The sequence below is a fragment of the Eriocheir sinensis genome, chromosome 37 (genome assembly GCF_024679095.1).
Source record: "Eriocheir sinensis breed Jianghai 21 chromosome 37, ASM2467909v1, whole genome shotgun sequence".
Classification (NCBI taxonomy): domain Eukaryota; kingdom Metazoa; phylum Arthropoda; class Malacostraca; order Decapoda; family Varunidae; genus Eriocheir; species Eriocheir sinensis.
The window spans coordinates 12,414,461-12,429,070 of record NC_066545.1 but is presented as its reverse complement, the minus strand read 5'-3'; the positions used below and the strand labels follow the sequence as shown (position 1 = coordinate 12,429,070).

The following is a 14,610-nucleotide window of genomic DNA, read 5'->3' as shown; positions in this document are numbered from 1 at the left end:
TGTTGTTGTTTTTTAGTTTGTGATACGAGAGTGGATTTTCTTTATTTTTTGTTGTTATTTTTTTCTCTTATTTATTTTTGTTACTGTCTTTTGTTTTTGTTTTTGTTTTTAGGACACATGAGTTGGCCTTCGTTATTATTTTTTTGTTATTTTTTGTTTTGTTTTTTTACTGTAATTTATTGTTATTTTCTTTTGCTTTGTGTGTGTGTGTGTGTGTGTGTGTGTGTGTGTGTGTGTGTGTGTGTGTTTGATTGTCTCTGCTTATTGTTATTTCTTTTCATGGAATTTATCTTTTTCTCTTTTTTTTCTTCTTTTTTTACGTTAAAGGGCAAATAACGGATTTTTAAAGTTCACAAGACGCTTCTCACACGAAGGAACAGAAATAGAAAATGCCAAGAAAGAATGACTGGATTTTGTATCAATTATTAAGGTTCCTTTTCTCATTCCTATTCCTATTCTCATTTTCATTTCAATTCTCATTTTTATTCTAGTTACTCCTTTTTTTGTTCTTTTGTTCATGATCTTGTTTTTGTTCTTCTTCATCTTCTTGTTCTTTTACTTCTTAATTTTCTTCTTCCTCTTCTTATCCTTATTATTCTTATTTTTATTACTCTTATTCTTATTCTTTTATTGTTGTTATCATCATCATCATCATCATCATCATCATCATTACGACCACAACTGCATCACCAGCCTCCGCCTCGCCAGGTAACTTAATGAGCTGATCGTAACTTAATTAAAGGTGTTAGTGTGCCGGCCCGGATGTTTCTCACCTGGCGGGAATGTTGTGTTGATGCTGCCGTGTGTTGCGTGTCTGCGTGTGCGTGTGTGTGTGTGTGTGTGTGTGTGTGTGTGTGTGTGTGTGTTTTGTGTTGTGTTGTGTTATGTTGTTGTTGAAGGTTGAGTATTGCGTGTGTGTTGAAAGCGTTGAAATTTATGTGGTGTGTGTGTGTGTGTGTGTGTGTGTGTGTGTGTGAGAGAGAGAGAGAGAGGCGACAGGGGGTTGCAAAATTGAAAACTCAATTTATCTCACGCGTCAGTGTGTGTGTGTGTGTGTGTGTGTGTGTGTGTAATTCACCACGGCCTGATCACAAGTTGGACTCGCTTTCGCCAGCAGGTACCCTCATTAGTCAATCTCTGGGTACTGCCAGGACCTCACACCTCACACACCCCATCACCCTTGCTCAAGGGGGAACACTAACCACTCCTAGTCAACGGAAAGAATCCGGCCTGAGCAGGGCTCGAACTGCCGCCTGTTTGGCCGTGAAGCCTTGCAGCGCGGCGCTTTAGCTGATTGAGCTACCGGAGCTGTGTGTGTGTGTGTGTGTGTGTGTGTGTGTGTGTGTGTGTGTGCTATATTCCGGCATATTCACCCAGCACTATGTACAGCCGTAACATTTGCATGTTTGTTAAACAGATTGAACATTCCACCGACAAACTGAAATATGAACTGACTGGGACGCATCACATGGGCGCCCGTATTGGATCAGATAACTCCATTACTTTACCCTTTTCCAATGATGCTGATGCTGCTACTGTGCCTACTACTACTACTACTACTACTACTACTACTACTACTGTTACTACTACTACTACTACTACTACTACTACTACTACTACTGTTACTACTACTACTACCACTACTACTACTACTTCCTGCTAGAATTATTGCTATTGTTATTATTTGTTTACTATTATCGTTATCATTATTATTATTGTCATCATCTTTAGCATCATTATCATATCCTGGCCATCAACAACATCTTTTTTTTCCTCCTCCAACTCCTTCTCTCCTGCCTACTACTCCTCTTCTCCTCATTATCTTTCTAGTTAACCTCTCCTTCCTCCCTCTCGACCCCATCTTCTACACCATTATCACCTCACCACCACCACCACCACCACCCTACTTACACCATCCCCTACCACCACCACCACCACCTTCCATCACCACCACCACCCCCATCACCTTCCATCACCATCACTAACCCATCTCTCTCTCTCTCTCTCCGCCCCCCAGACAATGAGGTTCGCTTCCTGCTGCCGCCCACTCAGCAGACGAGGTATCAGACGAAGGTGTTCCAGCAGTCCGTCACCATCCTCATCAAGCTACAGGTAAGCAGGTGAAGGTGTGGCTGTTGTTGTTGTTGTTGTTGTTGTTGTTGTTGTTGTTGTTGTTGTGATGTTAGCAGCTCAAGGGAGAAAACAAACAAAAAAACAAAGAAAATAAAGCCCTGTTAGCACTCTGCCCCTATAAAAGAAATTAGGAAAGAGTGGCTGAAAGAGAGGCCAATTTAGGATGCTGTTGTTGTTGTTGTTGTTGGTGGTGGTGGTGGTGGGGTGGAGGATAAGACAAAAAAAAATAAAGGAAAAAGGATAAAAAAAAGACAAAATTGCCTATAGATGAGATGTGGATGGGTCGTAGTAGTAGTAGTAGTAATAGTAGTAGTAGTGGTAGTAGTAGTAGTAGTAGTAGTAGTAGTTGGGACGGTAATACTAATAATTACACACACACACACACACACACACACACACACACACACACACACACACACTAACATTAGCACCTACAGCAATAATGTTAATAGCAGGTGTTGTTATGATTACTACCTGAGAGAGAGAGAGAGAGAGTATGGGGGGAGGGGTAGGAGGGGTGACATTAGCCTTTTCCCTCTACTCTCTCTCTACAGTGACCTTTTTCCATATTCATTGTGTGTGTGTGTGTGTGTGTGTGTGTGTGTGTGTGTGTGTGTGTGTGTGTGTAGACAGTAACAACATCCGAAAAAGCAACACCATCAACAACAACAACAACAACAACAAAAACAAAAACAAAAACAACAATAATAATGATAATAATAATAACAATAATAAAAATAATGACAATAATAACCGTCCTACCTATCTTGATAAGGCCATTGAGCCGCTCTGTCATTAAATATAATTACCTGGGTACGAGAGAGAGAGAGAGAGAGAGGTGGGGGGAGGGGAAAGCACTCGAATTAATCAAGAGAAGGCTTCAACTATCCCCTCGCTCCTCTGTCTGTCTGTCTGTCTGTCTATTTGTCTGTCTGTTTCTCACCCTATCCCGCACCCTTTTCACCTTTTCGCCAATTTAACACCCTTTCCCTTCCTTCCCCTATGAGACTTTTTATCGCTCCTTTGCACCCCTCTTCAACCCTTTTTCTCATTTTCAACCTGTCTTCCATTCAACTGATTTAACACCCATTTCATCTTTCCCTTTTCAACTTGTCGCCAATTGAACACCCTTTCCCTTCCTTCCCCTGTGGACCTTTTTATCGCTCCATTTCACCCCTTTACAACCCTTTTTCTCATTTTCAACCTGTCTTCCATTCAACTGATTTAACACCCATTTCATCTTTCCCTTTTCAACTTGTCGCCAATTGAACACCCTTTCCTTTCCTTCCCCTATGAGACTTTTTATCGCTCCTTTTCACCCCTCTTCAAACCTTTTTCTCATTTTCAACCTGTCTTCCATTCAACTGATTTAACACCCATTTCATCTTCCCCTTTTCAACTTAATATTATCTAACTTTTTTTAACCACCCATTTCATTTTGTAGCGAGTGAATTTTCTTTCTTTTTTTTCCACTTGACAACATTTTCACACATTTCATCTTCCCCTTTTCAACTTTATATTATCTAACTTTTTTTACCTCCCTTTCCTTCCTGTAATAAGTGAATTTTCTTTTTTTTTCTCCACTTGACGTCATTTTCCTCCCCATTTTTACCCTTATATCTTTCTATTTACCGACTTATTATGATTTTCCTATTTATTTTCAGCTTAATTTCTTTCTTTCTAACTTTTTACCTCCTTGAGACACCCTTATTCTCCCCGTTATTAGGCTTTTTCTTCCTTTTTCTATTTTTCTTATCTTTTCAACCTCTTCATTTGCTTTCGTTTACCATGCAAGTTTCTCCTTAGCTGTTTTCTTCCGTTCTCCTTCTTCCTTTAAACCAACCTTTTTACCCCTTTGAAACACCCTTATATTCTCCCCGTTATTAGGCTTTTTCTTCCTTTTTCTATTTTCCTCATCTTTTCAACCTCTTCTTTTGCTCTCGTTTACCATGCAAGTTTCTCCTTAGCTGTTTTCTTCCGTTTTCTTTCTTCCTTTTTACCAACCTTTTTACCTTTGAAATACCCTTATATTCTCCCCCGTTAGGCTTTTTTTCTTCTTTTTTATTTTCCTCATCTTTTCAACCCTTTCATTTCCCGTGATTAGCCTTTTCTTCCTTTTTTTTTTTTTTCATCTTTTTTTCTCTTTTGCTTTCGTTTCGTCTGCAAGTGCAAGTTTTCTCCTTTTCTTCACCCATTCTCTTCCCTCCCCTTCAGCCCAACACCACGCGGGGCACGGCGGCGGTGTCTGGGCGCGGCGTGGGGGTGGGTCCCTGGCGCGTGTCGGAGGAGCAGCTGCCCGTCCTGGTTGGTTCCATCACGGGGGCGTCGCTGTTACTCCTTCTGCTGCTCTCCCTCCTGCTCTACGCCGTCTGCCACCACCACAGACCCACACATAAGAACTATAGTGAGTGTTATGGTGTTTGTGTGTGTTGTTATCTCCTATAAGTCCTTCCCCTCCTGTCTCTCTCCGGCATACGACCACAGATGTTGCGCCGACTAAACGAAACTTTCCAACTTTTCCTTCCATTCGTCTTATATTCTCGTTCTCGTTCTCCCTTCTTTTCTTCCGCCACCAGCATCACTCAAAACCATAGTAGGTGTTGCGGTGTTGTTCTTTGTGTTGTTGTTTTCTTTCCTTGCCTCATTTGGGTTTTTTTTCTTTCATATTTTTTCTTTTTTTTCCATTTTCCTCTTTCCTTGTCACCGTCACAAGCGAACACACAGATAACTTTAGTGTTTTGTTGTTTTGTGTCTGCTTTGTGTTCTGTTTACGTTCTGTTCTGTTTGTGTTTCCTCCTGTTTGCGTTCTGTCCTGTTTACGTTCTGTTCTGTTTGTGTTTCCTCCTGTTTGTGTTCTGTCCTGTTTACGTTCTGTTCTGTTTGTGTTTCCTCCTGTTTACGTTCTGTTCTGTTTACGTTCTGTTCTGTTTGTGTTTCCTCCTGTTTGCGTTCTGTTTCTTTTCCTTCCCTCTTCCGTTTTCGCTTATCCAGCTTTTGTTGTCCTGATGTTTATACCTTTTTTTCATTTTTCTGGTATTCTCTTCTTTTTCTTCCTTTTCCTCTTTTTCTGCCACCATCATTTTTTTTGCTATTATTTTTGAGTGTCTTGTTTGTGTTCTTTTCTTCTCCTCATTTGTCTTCGTCTTTTCTGTGGTTGTTATTTCCTTTCTTTTCTTCCTTTTTGTTCTCCATTTTCATTATTTCCTTTTTCTCGTCCCTTTCCATCTCACCTTTTCTCTTCCTCTTTCTCTTTCACACGTTGATGCACAATAACTATATTTAAGTTATATATAAGTGTCCTCTTGTTTTTGTCCTCTCCTTCCTCTTCTTTCCTCTTGTTTCCTAATTGTTTTCGCTACTCTTGTTCCCTCTCACTCTCTTCTCGTTACGCCTCCTCCTTCTTCCTCCTCCTCCACCTTCTCGTCTTCTTCCTCCTCCTCCTCTTCCTCTTGCTACCTTCGTCTCCAAGCAAGAATTATTGTTAGTATCAAGTTTCCTCTTTTTTTTCCTCTTTTTTTTTCCTCTTCCTCTTCGTGTGCTGGAGTGTTTTGTTTTTCTTCCTTTCTCTCTCTCTTTATTATCTCCCTCTTCCTCTTTTTTCTCCTCCTCCTCCTCTTCCTCTTCGTGTGCTGGAGTGTTTTCTTTTTTTTTCTCTCTTTATTATCTCCCTCTTCCTCTTTTTTCTCCTCCTCCTCTTCCTCTTCGTGTGCTGGAGTGTTTTGTTTTTCTTCCTTTCTCTCTCTCTCTTTATTATCTCCCTCTTCCTCTTTTTTCTCCTCCTCCTCCTCCTCTTCCTCTTCGTTTGCTGGAGTGTCTTGTTTTCTTCCTTCTCACTTTTTTATTATCCTCCTCTTCCCCTTTTTCCTCCTTGTCCTCTTCCTCTTCTTCTTCCTCTTTCTTTTATTTATGGTTCGTTTAGTCTTGTTTCATCATTTTCTTCCTCTCCTCTGCTTTCTTACTTTTTTATTATTCCCTTTTCTTCTATTTTTCTTCTCTTTACTTTCCTGTGGTTTATTTCACCATTTTCTTTCTTCTTTCTTTTCTTTATTTCCTTATCTTTCTTTTTTCGTTTGTTTTCCTTGTTTTCTTTCATTTACTTGTATCTTATTTTAGCTTTTTTTCCCTTTTTTTCTTCTTTATCTATTTTTTTTCTTCTGTTTTTCTTTACTATCTTTTCATTGCCTTTTTTTATCACCATTTAATGTCTTACCGTTTTCTCCCTCTCCTTTTCTTTCTTTCTTATTTTCATTCCCTTTTGTATTTTCTTTATTTTCTCTCATTCTTCTGTGTTTTATTTAGTTTCCTCAAGGTTAATATAATCCTCCTCCTCTTCCTCCTCCTCCTCCTCCTCCGCCTCCTCCTCTTCCTCCTCCTCTTGATCGTCTCTTAGCTCTCAGGTGTTCCTCTTGAATGCTCCAGGTGCGTTGTTCCTCTTAGATCAGATAAGAGGAGGAGTTTTTTTTTTCTCTCTCTCTCTTACTGAACTGTTTTTTCCCTCTCTTTTTCTCTTTTCTTTTTTTCTCTTCCATTTTCTTTATTTTTCCTCTTACATATTTATGGCTTCTTTCTTTTCTTAAATTTTCTTCATTTTCTACTTTTTCTAATGTATTTTTTTATCTTTTCCCATTATATTTTCATGGTCTCTTTTCCCTGTGTTTTCTTTTTTTTCTTATGCTAAACTTTGCTTTACTTTTTCTTAATTTTTCACTTCGTTTTCTTTTCATTTTTTCTTTTTTTTCTTTTTTTTTCTCATGCACTTCGTTTATTGCTCTTCTTTTTTTGGTTCTTATGTTGATCTTTTTTTTTTTCCTCATTTTTTTTCTCGTAAATGCCATTTTTTCTTTCTTTTATTTTTTTCATTTTCATTTTTTTCATTATTTTCTCGTTTCATTTTTTCTTTCTCATATTATTTTATTTTTTCTTCTGTTCACTTTCTCATTATTTTCTAGTGTCATATTTTCTTTCTCTTTTCTTTTTCAGTTTTTTCACATTTTCATCCTTTTCTCGTGTCATTTTTTCTTCCTCCTTTCTTGTCATTTTTTCATTATTTTTCTAGTGCCATTTTTTCCTCCTCGTTTATTTTTTCCTTTTTTCCCTTTTTTCATTATTTTTCTAGTGTCATTTTTTCCTTTTCCCTTTCAGTTTTTTCATTATTTTATCGTGTCATTTTTTTCTTTCACCTTTAATATTTTTTTTCTCTTTTTGATCATTTTCTCGTTTCATTTTCTTTCTTTCCCCTTCAATATTTTTTCTCCCACATCGTTTCCCTCCCCTTCTATATATATTTATTTTTTTCTATTCCTTCCCACGCTCCCTCTTTTCAATCCCCTGTTGTTAGCATGGCCCCAACTTTATTTATTTATTTTTTGCCTATCACCCCTTCTTCTTTTTTCTCTCCATTATTCCTTTTTCTCTCTTACCTCATTTTCTCTCTTTCCTTCGTTTCTCTCTCCCAAACTTCCTTCCATTTAATTTATCTATTTATTTCAAGGGAAGGGAAGAGAGATTGGAGAGGGGAGGAAAAGAAGAGAGAGAGAGAGAGAGAGTAACAGAGAGAGAGAGAGAGAAAGAGAGAAGGGAGAGGGAAGGAGAAGAAGAGGAGAGAGAGTATGGAAAATTAAGAGAAAGAGGAGCAGAAGTGGAGGAGGGAAAGGAGAGAGGAAGGAAAGAGAAGGGGAAGATAAAGAGAGAGAGAGAAGGGGGTGATATTTCCACCCCACAACACTCTTCTCTCCTATGGCACTTTTCTTCATCATTTCTTTTATTATTTCTTTTATTTTCCTTCGCCTCTCTCTTTTTTCCCTCTCTCTATCTCTCTCTTTTTCTTTCCCCTCACCGCCAGCTTCTCTTTTTCATTTCGCTGTTCCTTTCTTTTTCCTCCTCTCTCTCTCTCTCTCTCTCTCTCTCTCTCTCTCTCTCTCTCTCTCTCTCTCTCTCTCTCTCTCTCTCTCTCTCTCTCTCTCTCTCTCTCTCTCTCTCTCTCTCTCTCTCTCTCTCTCTCTCTCTCTCTCTCTCTCTCTCTCTCTCTCTCTCTCTCTCTCTCTCTCTCTCTCTCTCTCTCTCTCTCTCTCTCTCTCTCTCTCTCTCTCTCTCTCTCTCTCTCTCTCTCTCTCTCTCTCTCTCTCTCTCTCTCTCTCTCTCTCTCTCTCTTTCTTTCTCTCTCTCTCTCTCTCTATCTCCCCCTCTCTCTATCTCTCTCTTTTTCTTTCCCCTCACCTCCAGTTTCTCCTTTTCATTTCGCTATTCCTTTCTTTTTTTCTCCTTTCTTTCTTCCCTCTCTCTCTATCTCTCTCTTTATTCCTCCCCTCCTCCCAGTTTCTCCTTTCCATTCCATGCTTTCACTCTTTTTCTTACTCTTTTCTCTCCCTTTTTTCTCTCTCCCTCACCACCACCACCACCACCTCCACTAGTTCCACATTCTCTCCTTTTCCTTTTTCCCTATTTCTTTTCCTTACCCACTTCTATTTCCTCTTTCATTCATTTTCTCCATTTCCTTATTCCTTATTTCGTTTTTCTTTCCCACTTCTATTTCCTCTTTCATTCATTCTCTCCATTTCCTTATTCCTTATTTCGTTTTTCTTTCCCACTTCTATTTCCTCTTTCAATCCCTTTTTCCCTTTCCACGGCCTCCACCATCATCAATTCCTCCTCCTTTCAATTTCTTTATTCCTTTCTTTTTCCTTCCCTCTACTATATTCTCTCTCTTCTCTCTCCCTTTCAACACCACCACCACCACCACCACCAAGGCGCCTGCAGACATTGATAGGAGTCACGTCCTCGTAGGGAAGAAGTGGAGTGTCGCCCTTAATGACCTTCCCTTTGTGTGTGTGTGTGTGTGTGTGTGTGTGTGTGTGTGTGTGTGTGTGTGTGTTTAAGGGCCCGTGTGTGTGTCCTTCTCATCCACAAAACCAACTCAGTAATTTATTTTTTCTTCTCTCTTCTTCCTCTTCTTCTTCCTCCTCCTCCTCCTCTTCTTCTTCATCACGTCATCTTCTTCCCTTCCTTTCAATTTGTAGTTTTTTTCCCTCTCATAATGGCTTTGTGTGTCCGAGAAATCGTGTAGGTAGCGTTGGGCTGACGTGTGTGTGTGTGTGTGTGTGTGTGTGTGTGTGGGTGTGTGTGGTAAGGTGGAAGGGGAGGAGGGGAGGGAGGGTTAACCTGAGTCGTGGGAAAGGCCTATACAGTGTTGGGGAATTAGATGTGGAGGAGAGGAAGAGGGAGGAGGTGGAGGGGAGAGGGAAGGAAAGAGAGATGTGGAGGGGTATAGGAGGAGGGGAAGGAGGTGAAGGAAAGGGAGTAAGGGGAGTCGTGGGAATGGTCTATACAGTGTTGGGGAATGAGATGGAGAGGGGAAGAAGGAGAAGGAGGGGGAGGGGAAGGGGAGGGAGATGGGAGGAGGGGAAGGAGGTGAAGGGGAATGAGGGGAGGAGAGGGGAAGGAGAAGGGAGAAGGGGAGGGGGAGGGGAGAAGGGGAAAGAGGTGAAGGGGAAGAGAGGAGTGGAGTTGGGAGGAGAAGAGAGGAGGAAGGGGAGAGGAGAAAGAATGAGGAAGAGGGAAAGGGAGGGAAGGAAAGAAGGTGTAGGAGTCACAACCATGAGTGAATAAAATTTCCAACTTGCAAAAACAAAGAAACAAAAAGAAAGATAAAAAAGAAAACTGATATAATTAAAGAGAAGTTAAAATCAAACGAGATCTAGGTATTACATGACTATTTTTCTCTCTCTCTCTCTCTCTCTCTCTCTCTCTCTCTCTCTCTCTCTCTCTCTCTCTCTCTCTCTCTCTCTCTCTCTCTCTCTCTCTCTCTCTCTCTCTCTCTCTCTCTCTCTCTCTCTCTCTCTCTCTCTCTCTCTCTCTCTCTCTCTCTCTCTCTCTCTCTCTCTCTCTCTCTCTCTCTCTCTCTCTCTCTCTCTCTCTCTCTCTCTCTCTCTCTCTCTCTCTCTCTCTCTCTCTCTTTCGATCTATATCTGTCTATCTATCTATCCATCTATCTATCTATCCATCTATATATCTATAACCTTTTTTTGGTCCCATTTCTATCCATGATGCATTGCTGAGTATTGAAATGTGAAGATGTTTTGCTTAGAGTTATATGTTATTTGATTATTAATGATTAGGAAGCATATTGAGAGTTCTTTCATTCACCTCTGTCATATGTTTGTTTTTTTCACTAACATTCCTCCTCCTTCCTTCCTTATTTCCTTCTTTTCTTCCTTCCTTCCTCCTTTCCTTCACTCACTCACTCACTCACTCACTCCCTTCCTCCCTCCCTCACTCACTCATTCTCAATAAAAGAAATAAAAACACAATGCTAACTTTTTTTGCGTTTTCACTAAGATAAAATTAAAATTATAATAATAAATAGTTTTAAGTGATGTAGAAATGCCTCATGGAGTAACTTTTTCCCTTCTTCCCCGTGACTCACCGTAACTCAGGTGTGAAGAGCGAGGTATCCAGCGTCACGTCGGGGCGGACTCAGGGATCGCCGCCCAGCCTGAGTCGTGAGTCCTTGGTGGTGGTGACTCACGCCATATCGGGGCCACAGGTGAGTCAGTGAATCAGGGTGTGAGTGACTGGGTGAGGGAGTGATAGGGAGTAAGTGAGTGAGTGAGTGAGAGAGAGAGAGGGAGGGAGGAAGGGAGGGAGTGTGTGAGTGAGTGAGTGAGACAGACTGAATGAATGAGAGTTTGAGTGAGTGAGTGACTGAGTGAATGAGTGAGTAAAGGAAAAGAGGAAGGAAAGAAGGAAAAGGAAAGAAAATGAAAGAGAAAAGAGAGAACGAAAGAATGAAAGAATGAAAGGAAGGAAGGAAGGAAGAAAGGGGAGAGAGAGGGACAGCGTGAGGGCACTAATTGATACATTGATTATTTGATAAGTTAATTAATCTATGACTGAATGAATGAATTAAATATATGGCAAATCAGTAAACAAATAAATAAAAGTCAGTCAGTCAGTCAGTCAGTCAGTCAGTCAGTCAGCGGGAATTTGCATGAGTCACCTAATTAGTCAGTCAGGTAATAATGGGGTGTGATGGGAAGGTGAGGGGAGACAGACAGGTATGGTAGTAGTAGTAGTAGTAGTAGTAGTAGTAGTAGTAGTGGTGGTACAGAAGATAGTTATGGAAAGGTGATTTCGTTGTTGTGGGTACTTGTAGTGGTAGTGGTGGTATTGTTAGAGGAGGTAGCTAGTGGTAGTTAGTGGTGGTGGGGTAATAGTTATGGAAGGGGAAGGGTTGGGGTAGAGGTGGTGGTGGTAACATTGTGATAAGAACGTTGTATACCAGTTGTTATTTTTTAGAAGTTATCATTATCATTTCCTCTTACAAATCCTCTCCTCCCGAAATTGACCCCTCTTTCGGCCACCTCCTTGGATTCTTTTTAGGAGCAGCGAGTAGCGGGCTTTTTTTTATTATTGCTTCCTTTTTTTGTCCCCTTGAGCTGTCTCCTTTGTTGTAAGAAAAAAAAATCAGGGACGGTCATCACTCATCAGCTTCTTCTCTGGGGGGTACGCGGTGAAATGAGAAAATAACCGAAAATACTAAAAAAAAGTTCAGATGAAAATTCTTGGGAAAGGGAAGAAGGAGCGAGGGACGGAAATGGAGCAGAAGAAAAAATCCGAAATACTTGTCATATATTTCGACGCCCTCAACTTTTTTATTAAACTCGAGATATTGCAGCAAAAAAATATATATTGGAACTGTAAAGGATAAGAAATTTTGGAGACTTTATCTTTTTATCTATTTACATACTTATATATTTATCTATTAATTACTTTTGAGTATTCATATATATACTTATTTGTCTACTTATAATTTTCTTTTTTCTGCATCCAATATATAAGATAAAGATAAAGTTGGGCCACGCATTTCTATATCTGTTTATCTATCTTTATCTATCTATCTATTTGTCCATCTATCTATCTATCACCTTTGGCCATTCAAACTATCTCCTTTTTTACATGAGCAGCGATAAGAGGACTTTTTTTACTTTATTTTTTACTTTTTTTACCCTTGAGCTATTTCAGTTACTATAAAAAAATCTACTAATCTATCTAATTTTAAAGCATTCATTACTAGATTATTTTTATTATTATCATTTATTTTACTTTCGAGACGGAGGATTGAAGAGAGTCAGAGTCATTGGCGATGCTGAACAAGCGGTCAAAGAGGGACGTCCAGGGTTGTTTCCGCTCCTGGCAACAATGCGGGAATTCGTTGTCGTTCGGCCTTCAATGAAACTAATCCCAGAGCGGTGGATGGGCGCAGCGGCATAGCGGGCTGGGTTTTTGTGTTTCCTTTTTCCTTTTTTCTTGTGAAGGGGGGTGGAGGAGGAGGAGGAGGGGGTGTTATAATGGCGGAGGTATTAATAGAGGAGGTAGCTGTAGTTAGTGGTGTTTGAGGTTATAGTTAAGGAAGGGGAACAATAAGATAACAACAAAATAGGAAATCGAAGGAAAGAAGAAAAAGGAGAAGAATGATACAGAAGAATGAGGTATAAATGAAAGAATACAAAAGCAGACAGATAAAAAATAAGAACTAGACGTGGGGAGGCCTGGGGTAGTGGTGGTGGTGGTAACATTGTGATAAGAACGTTTGTACCAGTTGTTGTTATACTTTAAACGTTTTTTCATCATTTCTCTTACGCAGCGACATAGCAGGCTGGGTTTTTTTATTTCCTTTTTCCTTTATTTTTTTTATTTTGGTGGTAACATTGTGATAAGAACGTTGTGTACCAGTCGTTAATTTTTAGACGTTATCTTCATCATTTCTCTTACCAATCAGAGGTGGACGGGCGCAGCGACAAAGCAAGCTGGATTTTGTATTTCTTTTTTCCTTTTTTTGTGTGTGGGGGGGGGGGAGGGGGAGGGTCATTGAGCTGCCTCTTCCTCCGCTGTAAAGAAAAGGGAAAAAGAAAATACTTGCTGAAAGACGGGAAAAGAAAAAGAGAAAATAGAAGGGTCAGGGAATGCTTATACGGCTCGGTTGTGTCCTTTTGGGAATGTATTGATTGCAACTTATATCTCTAAATGTTTATCTATCTATCTGTCTATCTATCTATCTATCTATCTGTCTATCTATCAATCTATCCTTCGGTCACTTAAACTAACCTCATTTTTACAAGAGTAACGAAAAGAGTTTTTTTTTCTTTTTTCTTTTTATTTCGCTCCTAAGTTTCTCGTATTACTATAAAACAAAATAATATCAATCTATGTATCTAATTAAAGCATTCATTACTAGATTAAGAGTTTTATTTCTTTATTATTATTATTATTATTATTATTATTATTATTATTATTATTATTATTATTATTATTATTATTATTATTATTATTATTATTATTATTATTATTATTATTTGTTTTGGTTTTCCTCCAGCGAACGTTATACATATAATTACGTTTTTTTTTTTCCATTCATTTCGTGTTTTTGTATATATAGATAGATGACGTAGCATTATTATTATTATTATTATTATTATTATTATTATTATTATTATTATTATTATTATTATCATTCTTGTTGTTATTATAGTTGTTGTTGTTGTTGTTGTTGTTGTTGTTGTTAATCGTCCTCCTCACGGCCCAATTTTTTTGCCATTATTATTTTTTTTCCCCATATCCGAGTCTTGACACATTTTCCTTTTTTTTTCCTTCCCGGACAATATCTCATTATTTTCCTGAGCCTCTTACCTCCCTTTTTCCTCCTGGTTTTTTTTCTCTCTCTCTCTCTCTCTCTCTCTCTCTCTCTCTCTCTTTTCTCCTCCATGATGGTCTCCTCTTCCTCTTCCTCCTCCTCCTCCTCCTCCTCTTCCTCTTCCTCTTCGTCTTCCTCCTCTTCCTTTTCCTCTTTCTCCTCCTACTTCTCCTCCTCCTCCTCCTCCTCCTCCTCCTCTTCTCCTCCTCCTCCTCCTCCTCCTCCTCCTCCTCCTCCTCGTGTCCCTTATCTCTGCCCGTTTTTCTTCCACGTTATATTATTTTCTATTTTTTTCTTTCTCTTTTTTATTATTTTCTTGATTGGTTCCAGAAAATATATTGGTGTCATATTTTTTTACTTTCTTTTCTTTTCTTTTTTGTTGTTCTTTTTCCATTTCTCTTTTCGTTATTTATCTTGTTCCTGTTCTCCTTTTCTTCTTCTTTTTCTCTTATATCTATTCATCTTCCTAATCTTCTTTCTTTTATTTTCTTTATTGTTTTTCCTTTTATTTTTCTCTTCGTTCTTTATCTTGTTGTTGTTTTTCTTGTCCTGTTTTCCTTTCTTCTTCCTAATCTTTTTTTCTTTACATGTTCTCTCCCTTCTCCTCTTCCTAATCTTCTTATCCTTATCTTCATTTCCTCGTTATCATTATTCTTTATCAACATTATCATTACCATCATCATATCACTATCTATTTCCTCCTTTACTCATGCCCCTCCTCTTCTATTCTTCTTATCCTTACCACCAATATTGTCGTCTTTATTTTCTCTTCTCTGAGGCCGCGGAAT

The 14,610-nt window shown here is 39.1% G+C and overlaps 1 protein-coding gene across 4 annotated transcripts in view; it reads left to right on the top strand.

Annotated features, from left to right (window-relative positions):
- The window catches only part of LOC127008259 (histone H3.v1-like), a 52,104-nt gene that overhangs the window by 24,776 nt on the left and 12,718 nt on the right, over positions 1-14,610 (top strand). For all 4 annotated transcript variants that reach the window (XM_050880028.1, XM_050880032.1, XM_050880031.1 and 1 more), the window contains exons 3-5: positions 2,018-2,112; positions 4,348-4,537; positions 10,566-10,675. In XM_050880028.1, coding sequence (XP_050735985.1) covers positions 2,018-2,112; positions 4,348-4,537; positions 10,566-10,675 — 395 coding nt within the window. The remainder of the gene's footprint in view (positions 1-2,017; positions 2,113-4,347; positions 4,538-10,565; positions 10,676-14,610) is intronic.